We start from the raw sequence: 24,613 nt of genomic DNA on the forward strand, positions 1-24,613 counted from the left end.
TGAACCTGCCCTTGAAAGCATCCAAACACAGAGTTTTCATTTCAGCGACGACGCGGGTAGACAATGTCAAAGGTTTTACTAAAGTCCAGGTAGACAATGTTCATGGCACTTCCCTCATCCACTAGGTGTGTTGCCTTGTTGTCCTTTCCTGGCACCCAGCTCAGACTGACATGCCTGTAGTTCCCTGGATCATCCTTTCAGCCCTTCTTGTCAATGGCTGTCACATTAGCTAGCCTTCAGTCAGCTGGAACCTGCCCAGTTAGCCAGGACTGTTGACAAATCATCAGGAGTAGCTTGGTGAGCACATCTGCCAGCTCCTTAAGAACCCTCTGGTGGATCCCATCCAGTCCCATAGACTTGTGCACATCTCAGAGGCACAATAGGTCGTTGATCATTTCCTCCTGGATTGTGGGAGCAAGAGTCTTTGCATGGTTGGCTTTGGGTTGCTATGTACAGGCACTTCACTGTCCTCAATCCTGTAAGCTCTTCAACTCCTCAAGAAAGACCTTGTCCCTTAATTAAAACTGACCACTACTGAAGCACCTTCTGTTTGGTTTGCATACAACTGGATGTTAAACCTACACTATGACTTTGCTGTAAACATAATACCTCTTTACAAAAAAATACACAAATGCTACCACTCTAACCCTAAAGCCTAGAGCAGTAAGAAGCCAGTTCAAGCCTTAGTACACATTGAATAGCTTTGGAGTCAAATTAAATAATAAGCTAAATTACAAGCGTGTAAGATCTCCGTTTGCCGCTGACTGATTCCTTTCTAGCCCCAGGCCATGCTTTTACATCTTTCCACTGTCTTGTTTTGGTGGTTCTGCTGACTGTGTTTGCAGTACTGAATATTTAACTAGGGAGAGAAAAAAAAACAACACAACAAATACAACAGATGATGAGTACAATAGCACACAATGGAACCAGAGTGCAAGCAACGGGTGCCCAGTACTGGCTGGTTGTATGTGACAGTGGAAAAGCCTTTGTCACAGCCTCAATTATCTTAGGAAAGAAGGATCATGGTTTTCTTGTATAAGCCACTCTTGATGGCTGAAAACATTAAAGCTAAATATTAACTGCCAGCATTTGCAGCATGAGCTCCTTGGTCTCTTCCCATGGCTTTCCTTTGTGTGCAATAAAGCAGGGGGAGAAACACTGCAGTGGGTGTTTCACAAAAAGCTGAAGCATCACCTAAGTGCTGTCTTCATCAAAGAGATGCAGTGACTTAGTACAGCACAAGGGACGTTAAGAAAGTCCCTCAGTAAAGCTGCTTTTGTGGGTGGATGCAGACAGGGTAAGAAATGCCAGGTTCTCACCTTGGGGTTCCTCGCTCACAACAGCTTCCATGTTTTCTCCTTTCACATATTCTGCATTAAGTCCCTCTGAGAAGTAACAATAAAGAAAGTGAGCTGGGCGGGTAGAAAGTAAAAATCATTTGCTTTGATGCCCTCCCTTAAAAACCCTGGTAACGGGGCCTAGCTGCTGTAAAAGCCAAGATACCTTTTTGCAGCCTCCTCTGCATTAACAGCAGTACAAAAATACCAGTAAACCACTCAGTGCTGAGGAAGTGTTGCTGGATTTTGAAGTGGCCACGCAGGCTTACCTAGAAGGCACAGCTTCTAGCAGCAGCCCCTTTCTCTGAGTCCCTGGTTTCATCTTATGTGAGGCAGCAAGGCTAATCACTGTGCTAAGGCTCAGTAAGGAGAAGTGCATGGAAGAGTTACAGCTTCTGGACAGGGCTGCTGTGTAGCAGAGGCTGCGGCTCAGCACAGATAGATGGTCTGCTTCTCATTAAGAGCTAAGTTATGCAGAGCTGCAAGAAGCTGGGCTGTGGTGATGAAGCAGGATCCCAGTGGGGTGTCAAATCCTGAGTAAGTCCCTTATTTAAATGCAAAGAAGTCTCTGGTGTTTGCAACAAGTGCAGCCCAGGCATACAGGCAAGGCTGGTGGGGAGGCAGGTGGCTGCAAGGTGGCAGTGAGAAGGTGTGCAAAGGAAAGGAGGTGGCTCTGATCACCCTGGTCCAGATCAGAGTTGCAGAAGATTGAGTTAAGACTGTTTAGGATGCATCACCACACGTCAGCCGTGCTCTGTAGCTTCTCCAGGACCTCTCTGGAGAGAGGCAGAGACATGAGTCCTGTGCTAACCACTGTGCCCTGTTAGGGAGGGAGCAGGATGGGGTAGGGACCATGGTGGTTTTCAAAGGAAGGCTGAGGCAGTCCATACTGTGGCCAGGCAACATGCACTTTTAGGCATCTAAACTTCATATGCATCCAAAAGCAGCACAAAGTGTGGAAGGGACCCACTACGCCCTACCAGCAGGTTTTGACAGGGCTCATTTGTACCTCATGGGGAAAGAGGAAGGCAGGGAGCAGTGCTTGAGCCAAAGCAAAACCATGCAATGGGAGGCCTCATTCAGCAATGGGGCAGCTGATGCCACCAAGGCAATTTTCTGCAGCTGACTAAAGGAACCTCCATGCCAGCACAGACAGTGCAGGAGGGGAACCTGCCAGAGCAGCACTTGATGACTCCTGTCCTGCCTGGGCATAGCGAAGTGGCTTGGGGCAGAGGAACATGGAGAGGCTGAGCCATAGCCCAGGACACAGCAGCTGTGGTGTAAGAAATGGAAGTGGGATAAGAACATTAGTCAGCATTCTACTCATCCTTTAGAGGAACAAGCAAATGCTGGTCGGAAGAGGCTCAAAACCAAGCAACAGAGCCACAGCTTGCCACCACAGGAGGACAGGTGGGCAAGGAGAAAAGCTGAGCCTGTGCCTCCGTGCTTGCAGGGTGTGGTCATCACACAGCACTGCTGCCTCCTCCAGGACACGTGTTTTGCTGGGATAACACCAAATGCAATTTATGTTCTTCAATGAAAAGCCACATTTGCAGTAGCTGACGGCTCTTAGATTTCTGTCATGCATTGCAATGCAGCTAAGGCCTGACATTAGCCCAGCATGCCATGTCTGATGGCTTAAATTAATCCTCCTTTATAATTAACTTTAATTTCCTGCCGCCTTTCTGGGGCTTTGTGTCTCTCAGCTTCCCCCTCATCAAAGCCTTTACTCTTTTTTTTTTTGTTGTTTAATTATTTATTCTTGCCAAAATATCATTTAAGTGGGGGGAAACATACAAGGGTGTTTCATTCCATCACATTCATTTGACTTTTCCTGCTGATCTAATTTACCGAAATGCTCCTGTTTGTCTCAGGCACAACTGGGAAAATAGCACCGTTCCAGCACAAACTTCCAACCCCAAACACCCTTTTCCCCCAGAGCAAAGGAAACTGGCAGATTTCAGCTGATGAATTTCAAAAGAGCTTTTCTGCATCTGTTTACAACCCACCCCAGAACGGGCTGCAGGAGCCCACCATGGCCAGGCTGGAGCTGTGAGGTGAGGCTGTCAGGGCACCCTTACAGCTAGCAGCTTTACGGAGCAGCTGATGCACAAGGTGCCTCATGAGAGCATGAAGCTTTGCTGCTTAATTTGCCCTTAATTGCAGTGATTGCTGCAGGACTGTGGGAGGGTGGGCTGGGCTGCATCACTCACAGCTGCAGGTGCTTGTTCAGTTTCCTTCGCTTCTGCCTGGTGATTTTTTTACCTCTTGCTGAAATTTTAGGTGAGTTTTTGTTTTGTTTTGGGGTGTATTTCCCCCCTATATTTATCTTATTTGGTGTCACCATGTTCATCTTTGTCTTGGCTGTCTGTGTGAGGGGCTGTGCACAGCCTGTGGAGTGGCAGTGAGTGCTGGGGATGTTGGTGCTGGTGGGTCTCTGCCTGTGCAATGCCTGACCAGGTGGGGTGTTTCATAATCCACGGCTGGGCTTTGCTCTGCCAGCTCTGGGTCACTGGATGCCTGACAGCAAGTGGCAGTGGGATTCAGGGGTCACATGGGTAGGTGTTTACTCTGTACCCCCGAGGCACTTGATGTGGGGGGACTTACGCTGGATGCTGAAGCAGAACTTCTTCTGCTGGTAGGAGATGTAGCTGGAGACAGCCCCGATGAGCGCCATGGCCAGGCCGCTGGCAATGCCGGCGATCGTCCCTGTCTCCACCGCTGTGCCTGTGGGGTGCAGAGAGCAGGGTGCTGTGCAGCAGGGGCACACACACCACCCAGCCCAGCACACCACCAACCCCCTGGCCCTGGTGGTACCTACCTCCGTAGTTGTTGTCTGTGCTACCCCCATCACCTGTAAGAGACATGAGCCTGTCAGTGGCTCTGCATCCCTCTGCTCCCTCCACCTCTGTGCCAGGCAGCATGAGAGGGAGCAGGGAGAGGGGCAGCAACCTGGTCCCAGGGGTGCCTCTGGGCTGGGGAGCAATGTCTCTGCTGTCCCACACCTCTGGCTGCCCAGGGTGACCCCTTGCTGTTTCTCAGAGAGGTCTGAAGCTGCTCCTCTCCCCCACCATGTGTGCCTGGAGGGAGCTTTGGGATGAGCCTCTGCAGAGGACACCTCTGCCTGTTAACCTCAGATTAACCTCACCCTTACCCCATGCCACTGTTGGTGTAAAGAGCAGATAGATGAAATGCTGTCTGACAGTTACACAGCACACTTGTGCCATCAGAGAGGTGACTGGATAAACTCCATAATGTCAGGGGGTCTTCACTTGGCTTGAAGCCTACTTTAAAATCACCTTCCCTGAAGAAACAGGGCTGGGAGGAGAAGCTACTCCTCCTGGAATCTTCTGTCTTCACTGAGTCACTTGCATCCTGAATTTATGGAAGCAGGTCAGTATTGTATTAATGTCTCTAATGCAATTTGTCCTTGGCACGGGGATCCATTAATTGTTGATTGGCCTTGTGGTGTTCATCTCTTTACTCAACTGCTTTTAACATTTAATGCTGTGGATCCTTGCAAGTGTGCAAGCTTATCCCACTCTTGCTGGTTTTCTGCCCTGTTTCAACCATTGGTGGTTGCATAGTGGAAAGCAAGCAAAGGCTTGTGCCCTCTCACAGCACAGGGTTGGACATCTGCTTTCAAGGTGGATGGGAAGGTGCAGCTCCCATCTGCTCTGGTGGCAGCTGGAGCTGCAGAGCCTTTGTGAGATCCCAACCATGCACCTCCATCTGCTGGCATCATGTGTGACCATGAAGGCCAGAAATGTGTCCTCGCCCTGGCCCCATGACTGAGACCTCCATAGCCATCAAAGATGAGCACTACTCTGCTCAAGATGGTTTCTAGGAGTGTGACTGACATGGGGATTATTGCCCAAGCTGTGACTGCTACAGCAACCAAAGATACATAGGTCACTGCTTACCCTTCTTCTTGTCCGGGCTGTAGCCGCCATCCACGATGTCCTCCAGGTCACTGTCTGAAAAGGCTTTAAATACAACAACAAATGGTGGTTGGCACCCAAAGGGAGACATGGCCCCAGTGGGAGGTAGTGGCCATGGGCTTCACAGGCTGCATGACATACAGGGGAGCTTATCCTCTTAACCTGCACAAAGCCAAATTGTTCCAGCAAAACACCAAAACCTCCTTCCCAAAGGAGAAAACGTAGCCAGGGCTGCCTAGAAAACAACACAGCAGGAAGGAGAAATAGTGTGTGGCTGTCTTGGGATGAAAGAGGTCCCCAAAACCAATTGCCTTTGGATGGACAGGGCCTGGAAACAAGACTTTTGGGGGATTCTGGGTGGGGGTCATCTGTAAGCATCACACACCCAGGGTGGGATCGGCCTCCTGCAAGCCCTTGCTCCTGGGGAATGTTTCTCTGCTGGGCAGAGGCTTCTGTCCTAAGATTCTTTTCTGCAGAACTCTCTGGCTGTTTTGAAGAGCTGTGTGTGGCTCTCTGTGCACCAAGGCCCAGAGCAGGGGTAAGCATGGAGATTTAAACCAGTGGACTCCCAGTCAGCCAGATAGATTATCCCAGGGTCCTGCAGGCAGGGACCTGACTGTGCCTCTTCCCAAAAGAAAAAAGGAGGTCTAGTGGAAGAAGTGAGCACCAGCACATCTTGGCATAGGTGAAAAATATGTCTTGGACGTGGTTGCAGAGGGAATGTTGTGCAGGATGGGCACAGAGAAGGGTGGCCTGGGCATCAGCAGCTGAATGAGCAGAGCTGTTGAACTCCTTGGTCCTAGTCCCAGAGGGATCTTCACAGTGCAGCAACATGCATGATGGGAGAAAAGATCAAACAACGAGCCAGCAAAAGGCTCCTTCTCTGATGCTGTGTTTTGGGAAGGGTTACCTTTGCCACAACAGCCTGAAAGAGACCGCCCTTATTCACCAGCTTCCCACACAAAACCAGATTTATGGTGTTGGTAATGAGCGTACAAAGAGAACCCCCCCTGACTCTCACAGAACTTGGAGAGGTCTGAGGCAGCCCAGAGTGCAGCAAGGCCGGAGGAATCATGTGCTGGTTTGTGGTGGGTGCCACGTTCCAGCAGTTCAACACCTCAACCTTTGCTGAAACCTCAACAAGCCCAGAATATCAAAGTGCAGACAAGTCACCTAGTTAAGACGATCTAATAAAATACCTGACTGTTAATTACACGTGTGAGCAGGGGCCATAGCCATCTCGACATCAATAAACTACCCATGCAAAGTCTGTTTTCCAGCTCAAGTGCTCAAGGGAACAATCCTGGCAGACAAGTGATTCATTTACCAGAGTCTTTTAGAGATGGAAAAAACCTCTCCCAGCCCGTAGTGTGTGCTATGCCAGGCCTTCAGCCTGCTCCAGATTTGTGTCTTGGCAATGGCTGCAAACCCCAACAGCACATGCCCTTGGTTAAAGAGCTGTCAGGTATGTGGACAAGGGGGAATTTAGCATGATCATCATATTTCAATGGGTCAGAAGAGACCCTGGGAAAGAAACCTGCAGACAGGCAACAGTTCATTAGCCAGAGCCCCTCTTTGCCAAGGACCACTGAGGTGGGGGCTCCTTCCTCCCCGCTGGAAGGCAAACCTTCCCCTCCTCTGTGTGGGCAGGGAAGAGGCAGCAGTGCTGGCTGCAGCCAGGTGCCTCGGGCAGGGAAGCCCCTGGGTTTCTCCTTACGCTGTCACTTGGCAGGGATAGTGCCTGGCAGTGACAGTGTGTTCCCAGGAGGGGCAGGGCAGGATCTCCTGCAGGCCCTGGTGGCGAGGGGAGGGGAAATCAACATACCTTCACCTGGCTTTACATTCGATCTCCCAGCATCTTTCCCATCGTTTTTATCATCAAGGGCATCAGCCAGGTCAAAATCCATAGGATCCTTTCCTAGGAAGCAACATGGGGGTTAGCAGTGCTAAGGGACTCTGCAATAAATGCATTAATCAAGGGAATGCTTAGCTTGCTCAGGGAAAAGTGCTGGTGAAAGGGATGAAGCCCCCTGACAGAAGCACCTCCTAGTTTTCCTCTGCAGCTCTTCCAAACCCATCCTGTTTCATGTCCCTGCACCACTGTGGTGAGAAAAGCCATGTTCTTTCCACAGAGTCTCACACCATGGCTCGAGTACCAGGCAGGCAGGTAAGTCAGGCTGGGTAGGAAAGGTCAGAGCCAAGCAGGTGTTCCCCAGGACCCATTAGTGGAGGGGAAGGAGGTGGCTGTGCTCTGCTGGCATGCAGGCTGGAGCCGCCTGAGTCTTGACTGCGTGGTGTCACTGCCCCCCAGTTGGCACCCTGAGCAGCCTGGCTCCAACACAGCAGCTGTTGTGCTGTGCCATGGTGCACTGTGCCATGCCAGGGAGGACAGCATGCCTGCAGCCTCACATCAGGCAGGAGAATGCAAAATGGTCCAGGATCCATCGAGACCCCCGAGGGAAGTGCAGGGAAATGCTGAGATCTCTGTCTGCTGTGTGGGTTTTCCTCCCAAGGTGTCTGATGTGAACAGAGGGGGCAAAGGGTCGCAGTGCCACTGACATGGCCCATCCCAAAGCCTCTGTCTGTGCAGCAGTGAAGCCAGGGCAAAGCCATGGCAACTGGGGAGCTCACACTCACCTGGGTTATACTTGGGGGGAGCCCTTGTAGTTTTTGGCTGCCTGGTTGTGGTGCTGTGGATGCCATCCCAAAAGTTGTCTGAAGGGAAGGAAAAAATCCAAGAGCTCAACATGACATTACCCTGGGAGGGGAGCTGCTTCCTTCAGGGAGACTGGGGCTGTGCTGGGGCAGTTCAGTGCTCTGGTCTCTCCACAGCTTCAGCTGCCCTTGACACCAGGGGCACCTCATGCCCGTTGGTGCTCCCAGGATGCTTGAGCCCTCAATGTGGGTGGTGGGATCTCCTGCACCAGGCCTGGTGTCAGTGGGTCTTGAATTTGAGAAGGGGACAAGCAGAGCTACCAAGAAACACCCCCTAGACATGCTGCAGGTGGGACACATGCTGCCACCTGTTCCTGAGCGCTCTGCCACCTTGAGGGCAGCCCTGCACTGTGGCACACAAGAGCACAACCAGGCACTGCTGGAAAGATCCTTAAGGATGTGATTCTCTGTTGATGATGCTCCCCACCCAACAGCATTTTACAAATGCTGCTGGGCAAAGCCCCCTGGTATGGCTCAGGCAGGGCATGGGGACAGCAAGGAAGGGAGGATGGTAAAATGCCAATGATGATGCTCCTAGCACATCTCCTCTGCCAGTTCTTCTATGAACAGTGGCGCAGGAGGATGTGATCACCTTTTAAGGACCTTAAAAGGTGACCACCTTTAGGACAAGAGGATATGGCCCCAAGTTGTGTCAGGAGGGCTTTAGATGGGGCATAACAAAGAATTTCTTCACAGAAAGGGTTGGCAAATCCTAGAAGAAGCTGCCAAGGGAAGTGGTGGAGTCACCAGCCCTGGAGGTATTTAAAAGATGTGTAACTGTGGTGCTGAGGAACATGGTCTAGTGGTGGACTTGGCAGGGCCAGGCTGGGCCTTAAAAATCTTTTTCCAACCTAAACCTATGAAGTCACCTGTTGCTGGAGCTGGTGTGTCAGTGCTGGATCCCAGCTGCCCGGCCGCTGGGATGGCTCCTGGTTACCTTGGGGAGCATTTTTCCCATCCAGAGCCCCAAAGCTGGGCACACATGCACCCTCCCCAGGGCACAGGGAATTCTGTAGTACCTGGCTTGCCTGGCCTGGGGAAGGGCTTTGGAGTTGGCTTGGGTGGTTTGGTGGTAGTCTCCACAGGGGTGTCAAAGTAATCAGCCAAATCAAAGCCTGTGTGGGAGAGAAGGGATTATTAAACCCCCCATAATGTTATGGAGATGGTGTAAGGCTTTCAGGACACTTCCCCAGCACAGCAGCTCTGTGGGTGCTGTGCAAGAGTCACTGCACCATGGCCCACCATGGCCCCCAGCTCTGGTGTCGGCATGAGTGACACCAGGCTGAGCAGCCCATGCACAGGACAGGGACCAAAGCACAGCAACCCGCCACAGGAGCCCTTTGGTGCCATCACTCATCTGAGAAGCACTCCCTGGGGAAGAAGCTTCAGCCTCAGCATGCATCCATTTCTCAGGGAGAGTTTATTGGCTCCAAGAGCCTCTCCTTTAGGCTGCAATCCAAATGCCGAAGCCCTGTGCATGCTTCTAGCACTTGGCTTTTCTTGTGCCAAGAGAAGACCACAGTGGCCAAGGAGCTGGACAGTCAGATTTGCACCAAGATCCTCATGCAGGGCAAGTGGATTCACTCATGAGTGCTCCCCTGCTGCAGTTTATTTTGGGCTCCTCTGGCAGGGTTGAGCAAGCCTCAGCTCTTGTGACTGCTCTATATTTAAGTAGGTGTGTTTGGCCAGAACTGCGCCACAAGAGCTGCCAGCAGTCACACTTGGGTGAATTTAAAGGAGCTTCCTCAGCCAGGGCAGGTGCTGTGGAGCTACCCAGCCAGCACATCTGACAGGCACAAAGAGCTGAACAAACAATCTTCCCTGGCTTTGGGAAATGCCACTAGGCTGGGCCTTTCTGTAGAGGTTGGGGCTACCTTGGAGTGAAAAAAAGAAGGAAAATATCCTTTGGGTTCGTTCCTGGAAGGAAAGCTAGCAGGTGCCATGCAGCCAGAAACAAAAGCCCTTGTGTAGCTGAGGGATGATTTGTGTCTTTCCCATTAGGATACTGCAAAGTGTGCAAAATTCAGCCTTGGCTGTAAATGCTCCACTGCCACTCGCCTTCAGCATGGACAGAAATATCAATATTGCATTTACTTGAGCTGTACAGGAGGAATGCACATCTGCATGCTGCTACCAGCTCTCTTATGAGCAAGCAAAGGTGTCTCAAAGCCTCTGCTAAGGCAGCAGCACCCAGCTGCACCCATGCAGCCCGTGGTTACAACCCTCATGAGAGGCAAATCTCGTGCTGTGCTTAAATGAGATACATGGGAGGAGGCCTCACCTGTCCCACCTGCTGGCTTCTTGGGGCCTTTGGGAGTGGCTGCGACAGAACAGATGGGGAGGAGAATGTTAGTCATGGGCATCAGCAAAAATGTGTCACTTCAGGTTTGAAAATAAACGGCAAAGATTTCACCACAAGCTTTCCAGCTGACCATCATCTGTAAACTTGGGAGCCCAGATCCACCAAACCCACCATACACAGCACGTGGGGGCAAGGAGTGGGACTGCCGTGCACCAGGGCAAGAGGCTGCAGCTCCATGCAGGACTGAGCCCAGGGCTCTGCAGTGGCTGAGGCTGGGGCTGAATGCTGCCACTGTGCAGGCCAGCAGCCCACCACAAGGAGAGCAGAGAGCTGCAATGAACTGCTCTGAGGGAAGACTCCTGGAGACAACAGTAAACAGAGCAAGAATAGATACTGTCCAGAACAGTATGAAAAACAAGGCTAGGCTGCCAGTGTTTTGTTGCTCCCTGCCTGGTCTGTTAGTTAGATGACAGACAAATTCCAGTGCTGCATTATGTATGGGGGGTTCCGTCAGCTGGAGGGATTCTGGCGACACCCCAGCTCCGCTGGTCACCCCTAAACCCCACTCTGCTCAGCCTATGGAGGAGGTGCTTTTTATTTTTTAACACCCCTATAAACCACTATCTATTAATAGTGGCTGGCATTACAAGTACATGAATAAATTATGAGCAAGAGTTGTGGCTGCTCTATTCCCATGAATTTCCATTTGCGCCTCTGAATACCAGAGTGCTTCTGCGGGGCTTCATTTCCAGCGTGCTGGCACAGTTTGATAAGACCCAACTCCAGACCCTTCATCTGCTTTTATTCTGGGCTGATGTGATGAAGTCCAGCCAGGGGGAGGCTGTGGGGACAGTGCTGGCTCTTCCTCCACTCACAACTAGAACTCCATCCTGGAGAAACACTGCTTTCCCTCGGCACGAGGTGGATGTAGGGTGTTTCTCACCACGTCTCCCCACATGCTGTATTCAAGGGCTTGCTGGGCAGAGGTGATGAGGTAGTCTACCACTGGAGGTGTTTGGGAGAAGACTTGAAGGCATGCTTGGTGCCATGGTTTAGTTGATTAGATGGTGTTGGATGATAGGTTGGACACAATGACCTCCAACCTGGTCTGGTCTGGTCTGGTCTGGTCTGGTCTGGTCTGGTCTGGTCTGGTCTATTCTATTCTATTCTATTCTATTCTATTCTATTCTATTCTATTCTATTCCTGCCAGCACTTTCCCACCAGCATCAGGCCCCAAAGAACAAATGGCATCTATCAATATCTGCTTGTTTCCTCCTCTTCAAAAAAAAAAAGAACAAATAAATGTGACTTACGTCGCTTGGTGACAATGTCAAGGAGGGCATCTTCTAGGTTTAAGTCAGCTGAGTCGTCCCCATGACCTGGAGACAAAGAATCAGCACTGGTTGTACTTGCAGTTGCCTTTAAACATGACAGGGCTAGGCTCATTTGCTCCAATTGCTTTAGTTTTTAGAGAACTCTCTGGGCTTTTCCAAGCCTGACCCATCACCAGTGATGAGGAAGACATCAGCCTTCTCCAGCTGCTGTGACTGTTAAATTGCAGAGCAGTCATCTCTGGATTTTCCATTCGTCTGCCCTAATGGATGTGGTATAAAAACACATGCTATGCTTAAATTTGTCAAGGAGAGCCTAACACTTCATCTCCAGGGCTGTCACTCACGTGTGGCTGTGCTCACCATTATGCATGTTTGCTGAACACCATGAAAACATTGGGACAGCACAGCCAAGGGTGGCGAAAAACAAACGAGCCCAATGCACCTCTGCTTCACCACAGCCTCCCAACATCAAAGCCTTCCTATGAAAACGCTGCTGCTGGCTGCCAAGCACAACTTGGCATTTCAGAGGCCACCTGCATCATTCTGCCTGGGCAATGCAAACTCCCATCCTAGGGACACACCTGACAGGCAGAGGCAATTTGGTTTTGTTAGGGATGCTTCACCACAACTCCAGTCACTCTGCAATATCCCGGGGACAGCTCGGTGCTGCGCCGCGCTCTCCTGCCATAGGGCCAGCTAATCCTTCCTTTCTCCATCTTGGGGTTTTTTTGCATCCTGTTAATTACTGTTGACTTACCCTAGTTCTGAATGTATTTGTCTTGATAAATTCATGCTTTTACATCTCAGAGCATGCTGAGTAATTAATATCCTTTGGGTTTGCTAAGTACTGCAGCACTGTAAGAGAACATTAAAATGGCTTTCCTCTTATTCCTACTGCTAAATGTATTTAGCTATTGCCACCTGAGCTCCAGCGTGCTTCATGAATAAATTTAAAGCTTTACTGACAAGGACAATAACAAGTGGAAGGCACCAGTCCATCAGAAAGCAGGTATCAGCATTTCGGTGAAAAACTTCCACTGAGAGTGGTCACTAAGTACTGCAACAGCTCCAGCTCCGGTTTCACTTACTCACACATCACATCTCATTGCATTTGCTGCCTAGTTAAAGGTACCTTCGGCGGACCCGAGAGTGATTTAAATTCAGTGACTATGGCTGGGAAGTTGCTCTGGGCTTCCCTCCCCTGGAGAAGCGCTCGGAGTTAAGCTACTGCTGGGGGTGTGTGTGTAAGTAATGCGTACCAGCACACGGCTGCAGTTCCCATCGAGAGGAGGCAGGGGTGCCAGCGCCTCCCCTGTCAGCCCGGAGCGAGGGCTGGTGGCAGGCGGTGCCCCGGCGCAGGTGCAGCCCGTTACCAGGTGTGAGATGGCACAGAGCGAGGCGCACGGGCGAGCCCTTGTGCAGCACGGCAGTGTGGCAGGGCTGTGCTTGGCACCCTCAGCCTTCACACATGACCCTCTGCTCCTTTGGCAAAATATTTGCCTCTTGGGCCTTACTGCTGGTGAAACACTGGCCCTGTGAGACAAGCAATGCTCTCCTGCTCTGACAACCCAGGTGAAGCCACAGGGTCATCAGGCGGTGTGTCTGTACTAAGGAGCAAAATAAGGCACGTCCACGGTGCCTAAAAACCCAACCTGCCCAGCTCCACCCTGCCAAAGCACCAGCACACCCCTGCTGAGACCCCACCAGCTCATTACTGCTGAGGCTGACTGTCCCAAGCTTGCTATTCTGGCAACTTCATGTCAGCTCCCCTTCCCTGCACGGCTTTTCCCCCAGCCTTTAGGGGACTTTCAGGAACCAGACAGGCTTTGTCTTTCTATTTTAATCTGTGTTTAAAAAAAGGTGGAAGGGGGAAACCATGGTGCATCTCTGGCAGGACAAGAAGCCCTACAAATCCAGCTGGGAGAAATGCATCATCACCACATTTCCTTTCAGTTCCCCTTGCCTCTGTAGCAGGCAGTGAGCTGGCAGAAGGGAGGTAGCAGCAGCACCAAGAATCGCATTGGTATGCCAGAGGCTGTCCCTCCCCTCTCCTCCCTGCTCTCTGTGATTAAATAAATCTTAAGGGCACTGACTAGCAGCACTCCAAGCCCTGCAGTTAGCACATCCTCCCTGTGCTTTGCCTCTGATGTGGGAGCACAGATACAAAGCGACAGAGAGCAGGCAGCCATGAGGGTCTGTGCTGTTTGCCTAGTCTTCTGCAGAAGGGCTACCGGGGTTGTGGGGCTGCAAGGAGATACCCACCCTCCATGGGCCCTGCAAGGAATGCCAAGTGCCTCAAAAATGCCCACCTCCCGCCCGCCCCCAACCCAGTTTCTGGGGGCCCATCGGTCCCATCGACTGGGCAGCACTTATACCTCCCTGGGTTTGGTGACAACTCCTCTTGGCATCTCTCCCTGCAGGACAGGGTACCCACCGAGGAGGGGGCCACTTCCAAAATCGCTCTCCAAGGAGCCACTTGGCACATCAGTGGGTCCAGCAGGGATGAAAAGTGTTCAGGGCCCTCCATCCTTATGGGGCTGATGTAAACCAGCAACCACTAACAAGTCCTGGGTTGCAGCTGCATCCCAGCTGCCACTGGGAAAAGGTGTGCATGGAGCCCACGGGAAGGTTAGGAAGACTGTTGATGCACGGAATCGCCTGGTAAAAGCTTCCTGGGAGCTGCAGCCCATTTCCCAGGGCTTTCCCACCACTGCCCACAGCAAGCTGAGATCCTTTCCAAAGCAATTTAAACCCAAGACTCCCCTAGGCACTGGCAGGCATTAATAACAGATTGACAGCTGAAGCTAACATCTTTATTTCATGCAAAGGGTGTTAGAGAGACATGTTACACCTTTTAAGGATCAATAACCAAAGGCTGTCACCACATGCACACAAACCTGCCTGCTTGCTTCAACAGGTAAGAGCAGAGCACTTCCCTGCTCCTTCTTCTATTCAGCTTTTAAGTGGTGACAAATTTGGCACTTTACAGCCACTTAAACCCAACCAGCACTCAATACCTAGGGCTGTCTGCAAACGCAGGCTTTTGGGAGGTGGCACAGCTGCTCCCTGTTCTGTTTCATGCAAATCCCTTTGATCCTGGGGCCCTGGACCTGCTCCATGGTCATGGCAGAAGTGGGGCTCCTGGGCTACCAAAGCCCATCCTCAGGGCAGAAGCTGTGACACATTCCCACCTGCTGGAGGTAACAAGCAGCCCCCTGTTGGGTAGCAGAGGTGTTTGTCTGTAAGGTGAGCCCATCAGTCAGGGTCCCTGTGCTGGCTTTGGCTGAGAGAGTTAATTGTTTCTACAGTAGCTGCTATGGGGCTGCTCTTTGGATTTGTGCTGAAAACTGTGTTAATAACACAGGGATGTTTTGGTTACTGCTGAGCAACGCTCACACAGTCAAGGCCTTTTCTGCTCCTCACACCACCCCATCAGCAAACAGGATGGGGGTGAACAAGGACCTGGAAGGGGACACAGCTGGGACAACTGACCCTAACTGACCAAAGGGATATCCCTTTCCATGTGCTATCATGCTCAACAGTCTAGAGCTGGGGGAAGAAGGAAGTGGGGATATTTGAAGTAGTATTGTCTTCCTAAGTTACCATCACCTGTGATGGAACCCTGCTTTCCTGGGGATGGCTGAACCTGCCTGCCCATGGGAAGTGCTGGATTAATTCCTTGCTTTGCTTTGCTTGTGTGCATGGCTTTTGCTTTACCCATTGAACTGTCTTTATCTCAACCCACAAGCTGTCTTCCTTTCACCCTTCTGATTCTCTCCCCCATCCCACTATGAGGGAGTGAGCAAGCAGCTGTGTGGGGCTTAGCTGCCAGCTGGGGTTAAACCACGTCAGTCAATCATACCCTGACATCTCACCTGCCCTCTATGACATTCCCACACTGCCTGCAACCTGTTACAGGACTGCAAAGCCACCAAGAAGCACAATCATCCTCTGCTGGTTGCTCTGTGTTGGGGAGTGGCATGGCATCGTTGTCGGGGCTGATGACTATGCTAGTTTGGGGGTCTTTTTCCCCACACTTGCACTGGGTCCTTGGAAGAACTCTTTTCTCTGGCTGCTGGAAGCAAATGCACATTCCCAAGGGCAGCTGGGAGGTGACTCAAGGCCTGTGTGCCAGCTGGCCAAGGGCACTGGAGCAGGACTGCAGGTCTGTGGTTGGGGGAAAACAGGCAAATATGATGTGTTTTCCATATTTTATTTCAGCATGACAATCAGAAGAAACCAAGACAGGGCATCTGCTGGTACCTAATATGAATCCCCCAATTCCAGACCAGGGAGGTGGGGGGAATCCAAGTCTACAGCTGTGCTGGGAGGAGGCTGTAAAACAGAGGTAAGAGTTATGGTCGAGCTGGCGCCGCAGGCTCCCTTGCCTCTCACCGAGTCCCCTCGCCTTGCCGGGGGTATTTTTAATCAGAGCTAGCTGCTCTTTGAAGGTAGAAGGGTTCTGTGCCTTAATGTATTCTCTCCTCATTATTTTCTGTAGCAGGCAGCTCAAATGCACAATTGTACTCGTCAGCTTTTTAGTTCTTACAATTATATATATATTCTAATTAAGCCCCACTGTTTGACAAAGCCTGAATTACAGTATCATAACTCACACCCAGTATCTTGCTAAGCCGTCTGCAGGGCTCGGAGTGAGGTGCATTCCATTTTCAGTGCCAGCCCACGGAACTCTTTGTGCAATATATATATGTGTTTAGCTTCCCTGGGAATTGAGAGCCCGCCACGGTGCCAGATTGACAGCCCGGGAGACTGCCGGAGAATGCAAAGCAGGTACAAGGGCAGCAGAAACTCATTCCAACTGCCTGACTTCTAGCCACCTACCTCAGGAGCGATGCAGGGGCAGTGGGTGGAAAAGCGGGAGGAAAGCATGTGCTGAGGTACCCGAAAGCACCAGGGGCTCCCCAGTGACCACCGTGTCTGTGCAGCTCTGAGTTACAGCATCGGCACACGGAGGGTCCCTGAGCAGGGCACCCACTGCTCTGCTGGCACCTCTGGGCAGGGTGCTGAGGTTGGAGGGGCTTTGGGTGCAGGGCTGTGTGCTCTGCTGATACTGGGCCGCATTCTCACAGTGGTGTTTCCTGCTGTCTCAGCAAAGATACAGCCCCATAGCTGTGCAGGGAGCCTACAGTCACTGCTCTGTGGCTGCTCTGCAGCAGCTGGGGTGACTCTGACAGCACTGAGGGTCCCCAGGGACCTCTTTGGCTGCTGGCCAAAGCAGTGATCCCAGCCAGCACAGACCAGAGCTTCATACTTGCTGATGCTCTGCACTACCACTACCTGGGTGCTGGACTCAGCCACCTGCCAAATGTGGGAAATTCATTTGCAAGTGCCTAGTTGCTTGCAGCTCTTGAATTACTGCTAACTACTAAGACCAAAGCACAATGCTGTGTGTGTAGGGAGAGCAGAGCCCCTTGGAGCTGGGGTGTTACTGGTAGTTTGTGGGAACAGCATTGGTGGGCACCCTCTGAGCAGCTAGACTTCTCTCCAGACATGGAGAGGTTCAGGCTGTCTCCTGAACATTAGTTCTGCTCTCCTCTCTCCTCCTGACATTAGTTCTGCTTTGAAAAGCAGACTCTGAACTTCCTCCAGCTCCTTGGCCACTGCCAGGGAAGACAGACTGCCTAGGGACACGCTCCTGCACAAACATTCCTGCTGTCAGCCCACAAAGGTGAGGGGAGGCAGGGCTCTGCTGGGAAGCAACACGGGGTGAAACTTGTCCCCTGCACCCACCGCAGCAGCAGGACTGATGGCTGATGCCAGGGATACATTGCCTCAGTCCAGGGCACAGTCAGGGGAGAGCGGTAGGGCACAGCTTACCGGCTGGCATGGCCCTGCTCTTTGCGGGGGACAAGGCACCACAGCCATCCTCATTCCCCCTTCCTAGAGAAACATTTTGATTTCCAGAAGTACTAATCAAAATCACTCTTGATTATGGCAAAAACAACCTCTGCTGAATTTATTTTTTTCGTGCAATTAACAAGGGTATATGGTAATTCCAAGCAATCTTGCTCTTGAGATTAAAGGAAAGCCTGCCAGGAAGCACATGAATAAAGCTTTAAGATGAGAATTTGCATAATGAAGACTTTCTCTTTGTGGAAGGACTAATGGTGGTTACGTTTGAAAGGTATTAACGGAAATGCCCAAAGCCTCTGCTGAAGTCAGAGCGCTGCTGCCGAGCCACCGTGACCCACGCAGGCCCCTCGCCCACGCTGCCCTTCACACTGCCCGGTCCCCTCCCTGCAGGGAGCCTCAGGGCCACAACACTCCCAGTTCTGCCCCCTCCTTGGGCCACTTGAGCAGCAGGGCAAGCCGGGCTGGGCACACTGGGTGGGGCAGAGGGGCAGCGGAGCCCCCGCCAAGCAGCGCAGTCTGCAGCGCAGGGCAACGTGCCTGCTCCGGGGCTTCACAGGGACATTCAGTGATTCTGTGTGCCAGAGCAGCTGGGCAGGAAGCAGAGGTCTGTTACAATTTGATTTCAAAGCTTACTAGGGATAATTTAAATGATCCGGTGGCAGCACCCAATATGCTCTGCACCCAGCAAGAGTGAGGGGATCAGCAAGGAAATCACACCCCCCCCGAGCAGCCTGCTTTTGCTGTCTCTGCTTGCTGTGCTGCTCTGCTGCTGCCGTGCTGGGGTCCATTTTGGTCACAGCAGTGAGGATGTGCTCAGGCTGGCAGATGGCCAGGGCATCACAGCTGTTTCGGTGCTGCTGTACTGGACAGGCTGGAACTCCAGCATGATCTTGAGTCAAAGTGACTGTGACCTGTGCATGAGCCCATGAAGAGGAGCAGGACACTCTGAAGTGGCTGTGGTGGAGTCCATGCCAGAGGATCTGTGGCCATGGTAATGTCTGTGCCACGACAGATATGCCTCTGAAGGGATTGTGGCTCAAGGATAAATCCCCACTGGAGAAGGTATACCTTGAAGCATCAATGGCTGTGCACGAGGTCATGATGGAGCACCTCAGAGCATGTGGCCATGGATAAGCCCATGACAAGCAGCTGCACCCCTAGAGGGACTGCAGCCATGTGTAAAGCCATGCTGGAACAGGTTTATCTTTGAAGGTACTGTGGCCCATGGATAAGGCCACTCTGGCACAGGTACACCTGAAAGCAACTGTGGCTGTGGATGTCTATGTTGCAGCAGGTACACCTGTGAAGGGACTGTGGCTCATAGATAAGGCTCCACTTGGAGCAGGCACAACTCTAAGAAACTACAGTCTGTGGGTGAATTCAAGCCAGAGCAGGGGCAAGGGGAGGAGTTAATTGTGATGTTAAACCAAACAGCCTGGTCCAAAGAGACCAAGAGTGGACTTTGTAATGGAAAAAATACCTCTAAACTGTTGTAACACAGGACTTTAACTGCATGCTATGGGAATGACCATAGCAGGAACCACTCAAACCAGTGGAGAAGCCTTGCAAGAAGCAGTGCAAGTGCAGCAGTGACTTGAAACTGAGCTGGCTTTGGTGCCCAGTAATTCCATGCAACACACCACCTCTCCTATCCTGAGTGATCAGCATAACAGATGGAGTCCAAAGTCATGAGGTACTGTGGTTTAACCCTAGCCAGCCCTTCTTGGAGCAGCAGCAGCTCCCACCACCAAACCCACCAGTCACTACCACCACCCAGCCTCCACTGCCAAACCCATCCAGGCTTCACCACCAAAATCACTAGCCTCCATCAACAAATCCACCCAGTCTCCATCACCAAGCCCACCAGTCTCCATCACCAGACCCACCAGCCATCTCCCAAAGGAGCAGAAAGCACACTCAAATCCAGAAGCATTTCTCATGCTAAACTCTTAGCCTAACTTTCTCCTCCCTCCCTCCTTCCCCTGCTCTCAGTCTTACCAACTCAAACCAGTGCTGATTACCCTATTTCCCTGTTTTACTACAACAATGAGATGAGGAAGGACATTTGTGGAGTGGCTCAGTCCCTGCCAGGTGATTTTGCTTTTGAAATCCGTGCAGGGCTGCTAGCTTGAAGGCTGCAGAAGTGTAGCAAGAGTCTTCCTCCACACACTTGGGGACTGAGATGTGAGGGAGCAGATTTGCTGTCGGAGGGAAACAAAGTGTTTCCACACATCTGACTGCTCTGCTGGTGTGGTGCCAGTGTGTCACTGCCTTAAAGCTGGGAACAGGAGGGGGCTGCAAGTGCCAGCTGGCCTTGAGACACTGCAGCTCTGATACAAACAGCCTAATCCTGGGGATGATGTACTGAGCACCCATGGGCAACCACAACATCTGTTTTGGGCAAGAGGAGAGGTGTGTGTGCCCAGCCCAGGGCGGTGCAGGGCGGGGAGGGAAGGTGAGGGGTCCACACCATGCCTCATGCAATCTCACAGAAGTCAGTGTAACAGCAGTGAGGCTATGGAGGAGCTCTGCTGCCCGGGGGACTGTCCTATCCCTGCAGGCTGACAGGGAGCAGGCCACAGCCTCGGTGTTTGTGGCATTGCAAAGGGCCCTTGTGTACCCTTTAATGTGATTTCCAAACCACTCTCTGGGAACAACCCCAAGGAGGAGAATGGCTGCACAGTGCCATGAAGTACATCATCCCCAAGGTCTGTGCAGGGATCACCCAGGGTTTGACCTGCTGAATTGAAGTGTCTGGCCACCCAGATGCTGCAAAGCTGGGCTGGAGCCCTCAGCTCTGCAGGAGACCAGCAGTTCCCTGACCCACAAGGGCACTCCAGGCTCCCCAGGTGCACTGCCCACAGCAGTAACACCCAGCACAGACAAACACTTGGATGGACAAACACTTCCATGTGTCACCAGCAGCCCTCAACAGCTCAGTGTGAAAGCAAAACCCTGTGAAGAGCAGCATTACTGGAGCTAGGCCAGGCGCTGCATCAGGGTTTCCCACAGGATGCCTTGGACTGTCAGCCGCTGACCAGGTCTAACCCACAGCACCTAAGTCTTGTCTATGACACGTGAAACATTTCACCAGGTCTCCTTCCACCTCAGCATGGTTGGAAAGCAGGTGTCTCTGATCTGGTAATACAAGATGCCAATCACAATGTTTTTCTTCAGTATCAGCACTCAAAGTTTTCAAGGTTTCCAAGGCTCTCTGACACCTCTGTGCATAGAGTGGGTGACATTTTCTAAGCAAGAAGGTAATAATTCTTTGACGTTTGTGTCAAAGATGCCTCTGGTACAGCACTGTCAAAACCTGTTTTCCATTAGTCACAGATAAACTGCATTGGGCTGGAAAGTTTTGGGCCCAAGTATTTAAGTTTCCTCCTTTCTAGGGAGAGTCTGAGCCCAGCTGCACAAAGGATGACCGTGGGATGACGCCCATCATTTTGTGCCTGTGTTGTGTACCAGGACATTGTGGCCATGGACTAATGAGGGAAGAAGGAGCTCAGCCTGTCCCAGCCCTCCCAGGACCGCTGCTGCTGAGCCTCAAAAGCAAATCTCTGACCCTCCCATGGATTCTGGGAAAATGCCCCAGGTAACTCTCAATAATTCAAAGGCACATCACATAAGAAAGGGAGTTGCATCTTCTCACTCTTTTGCTGTTCTGTTGGGGGTTTTGTTTTGAGGACAAAAATCTTACTATACCTAAAGGGTATATGTGGATGACATAGTTGTTATTTTAATTCCCACACCCCAACCACTTGCAAGTAGCAGAGGGGAAATAAGCACTGACCCCACCACAAAGGTGGGTTGAAGGTGGCTTAGGTCACTAAAGAACTAGCAGTGACATCCAGGACTCAAGTCTGTCCCTGCCCAGATACAGTGTGCGGGGGTCTGCAGGAGAAGTGGATTACTGCTCCTGCATCAAGGGAAAGGGAGACATGGTGGTGCCCTGATCCCTCTCTTGAGAAGTTCCATTCTGTTCTCCCTGCAATGTGGGCAGTTGGCTGCAGCCCAGTGCAGTGACACCAAGAGCCAGCCCTGCCAGGGAAAGGGCAGCTGGGAGCAGGAGCCAAGATCTGAGCTGAAACCACTTTGGGGGCAGCCTTGGCACCACCTGTATCCAGATGTCCTGCCCCTGGCCTTTGCCACAGCTTCACAAGGTAGAAAGTGGGAAACATGAAGCCCAACTTGCTCAGTCCATGGTCCCTAGTGAAAGTCAGAAAACACATGAAGTTCCTTTCCACCTATGACTGTGAGTGAGGGGTTAAAATCGGGGTGCCTTCATGCTTTCCTGCATGCAGAAACTTTGCAAGGTACATCCACATTAGCCACCTGATTTCTGCTTACATGTTAAGCAATGACTGAATTTGCCTGGGGCCAAAGATGCCTGTTTATCAACCAGGCAACAAACTGTGGCATGAAAGCACTTTGCTCATAAGCCAGCATGGAGCAACTTTGATGACACAGCCAGCGATGCAGGAGCCCACAGAAAAGCAAAGCTGGAGATTAAACGCTTAGCACCTGATTCCCGATGGGAAGAGATTGCTCTCAGCAGATAAAGATCAAGAGAAGATGCTGTAGTTAAAAGTAGGTAAATAGGGAATTACACAGTAAAATGCTGCTTCATCACTTGGGATGTGCTGCTCCTGTCGTACTGAGCTATTCAAAATCGGAAGCAGAGCAGCAGTGGAAATGAAGACTTAGGCGATGCTGACAGATGGAGTGAGGCCCTGGGAGAACACAGGGGGGGCAGGGGGGGTTACAGCCCTCTCCTCTGGCTGAAGGCATTTGTCTGTCCCCTGTCACTGCAGCCTGCAATGCAGGGCTCCTGCTTGGCTGCTGCAGCGCAGCGCCTGCAGCTGCCTGTTGGCCTTCCCACAGCACCTGGGTACTGGGATCAGAGTGGGAGTTGTGGAGCAGCCTCTGGGGCTCGCTGTCTGCACCCCTCCTGCACTGGGTGTGCTGGGACACACAGGACTCTCCTGGCCATGCTCCTGCTCCCTGATACTTTGGGAAGCATAGCAGACCCAAGCCATGCAGCCAAGGGGCTGAACTGTCCTGCCATAGGATGGGCCTTCCACCAAGGACAGACAGCAGGGTAAGAAACCACACAGCCCCCTACTCCAACTAAGAAGTGTGATTGTTTTAGGCTGTGCTTTTAAGAAAGGGACAGTTGCTGGAACACTCTGGCTCAATGTTTTGGTGAAATAATGAAAACAAAGATATTCTAAATTAATTTTATTGGTAGATTGGTAGAATGCAACTTTAAATTTTTAGCTTTAGTTCAGTTTGAATCACAGTCAGTTACAGATTGATCTCCTGGTTCTCTCTTCCCCACCCTGAGACAATAAATACATTATGTGGTGGTGAGAGAAAGTTCAGTTCTCCCCCCCCCCCCCCCCCCCCCCAAGAAGCAACGGCAGAGATCTGCTGGGGCTAATTTTAAGCAGGTGCTGCAAGAACAGCAGTGATTTTAAATTGCCAGCCATGGCCAGCTGTTGCTGGGGTGGGTTACTTTACCCTTCCTGCTGGGTGCAACACCACTCTTCTTGGCTTGCTTGCAGCAAGAGGAGCTGCTTTCTGAGCTGGAAGCTGTGCTACATCCTTCGGCCTTTTGCAACAGCTCATTTTTCAATAAGGTAGGTTTGGCTCCTTGTTTTCATAGAGGAATTTGGAGGAGTCCCCTGGGAGCAGAGTTTGGGGTGTACATCTAGCCTCTGCTGCTTCTTGTGCCCAGCACAAGCAACTGGGTAGGTGAAGCCTGCTTTAACCTAGAGCTGTCTCCTACAACCAGCTGGTGAGCACCTGCCATGTTCCCCTCACCTCCCAAATGCACTATGAGGTGGCAAAGTGGAGTTCTCTGTTCTGTGGGTGGGAAAGATCTGGTGGGGGGGAAAAGTGTTTATGTTAAGTCAATGACATCAGAGCAAGTTCTGGAAGCCTTTGTGACAGAATTTAATGATTTCTTTTAATAAGAAAAAAAAATTCATGACTATAATTTGTCACTTTCTGCATCATGAAAGACAGCTGTTCAACCCCAAGACAAAACACTTTTCTAGATGAAGGAGGTGCACAGCCACCCGTTTTGCCTCCCATCACCAGAGAAACAGCTGCCTTATAACCAGAGCACCATTTGCTATGGATGTGGCATGAAATAATTTAAACACAAAAATAGGCACTCACTGACTTCAAAGAGAACTCCACCAGCAGGTCTTTTGACCCTACTTGTGGAGGAAACAGCACCAACATTTACAAACCCAACTGTTTGTGAACTGTGACTTTAATTCCAGTGTTATGGCTCTGAGACTTCCTCTGCAAAAAGTGATCTAAATCATTTACTCTGTTAAGGCCATCATTACAAATGAGAGAGAACCTTTTCTCCAAACATATGTTTAACCTCCTTTAAGAGTGCTCTGTTTTCTGTATGAGGCCAAAGACATGTACTGGGATCTGTCTGTGTTTTCAAAAGCAGATGCAGGCTCCAAGCTTAGTGCTGTGGATTTGTGGAACTTGCAGATTCTAGTTTCTTGGCAAATAATGACACACAAACAGCATGGCATCCACTCAGTGGCTCCTGACAGTGTGTGAGACGGTCTGTCACCAGCAGCAGTAGCTGATGCCCAGCTGAAGCACCTGGGTTAGAAACCAGCCTATTTCAGGGCCAGAAAGAAGTTTTTTTCCTGGGAGTGAGGGGGATGCTTAGGCCAGGCTTGCACCCACTGGAATCATCACCCTAGATGGTTCAGCTCTGGGGATGTGCAACCTCTTCAGACCAGTGTTGTGTTGTCATCAGGTTGTATGGGGAATGTGCTGCCCAGGGAGGTGGTGGAGTCACCATCCCTGGAGGTGTTCAAGAGGGGATTGGACGTGGCACTTGGTGCCATGGTCTAGTAGTCATGAGGTCTTGGGTGAAAGGTTGGACTTGATGATCTTTGAGGTCTTTTCCAACCTTATTGATTCTATGATTCCCTGGACCAAAGAACTTATTGGGTGGGAAAATGTGCTGGGCAAGGGGGAGCTTGTCAGTTCTTGGTCTACCTCTCTATAGTGTGAAAGCATACCCTGGGGTATGCCCAGGCTTTGCAGTGTATGGAAATCTCCAA

The 24,613-nt window shown here is 51.2% G+C and overlaps 1 protein-coding gene across 1 annotated transcript in view; it reads right to left on the reverse strand.

Moving 5' to 3' along the window:
* Positions 1–24,613, reverse strand: part of CD99L2 (CD99 molecule like 2) — a 30,265-nt gene continuing 5,652 nt past the window's right edge. The window contains exons 2-11 of the mRNA XM_054169519.1: positions 11,610–11,675; positions 10,275–10,313; positions 9,013–9,108; positions 7,916–7,993; positions 7,104–7,196; positions 5,261–5,323; positions 4,159–4,191; positions 3,945–4,064; positions 1,320–1,385; positions 1–859 (exon numbers count right to left, since the gene is read on the reverse strand). Coding sequence (XP_054025494.1) covers positions 795–859; positions 1,320–1,385; positions 3,945–4,064; positions 4,159–4,191; positions 5,261–5,323; positions 7,104–7,196; positions 7,916–7,993; positions 9,013–9,108; positions 10,275–10,313; positions 11,610–11,675 — 719 coding nt within the window. The 3' untranslated portion in view covers positions 1–794. The remainder of the gene's footprint in view (positions 860–1,319; positions 1,386–3,944; positions 4,065–4,158; positions 4,192–5,260; positions 5,324–7,103; positions 7,197–7,915; positions 7,994–9,012; positions 9,109–10,274; positions 10,314–11,609; positions 11,676–24,613) is intronic.

Source organism: Dryobates pubescens, chromosome 18 (assembly GCF_014839835.1).
Source record: "Dryobates pubescens isolate bDryPub1 chromosome 18, bDryPub1.pri, whole genome shotgun sequence".
Taxonomy (NCBI): domain Eukaryota; kingdom Metazoa; phylum Chordata; class Aves; order Piciformes; family Picidae; genus Dryobates; species Dryobates pubescens.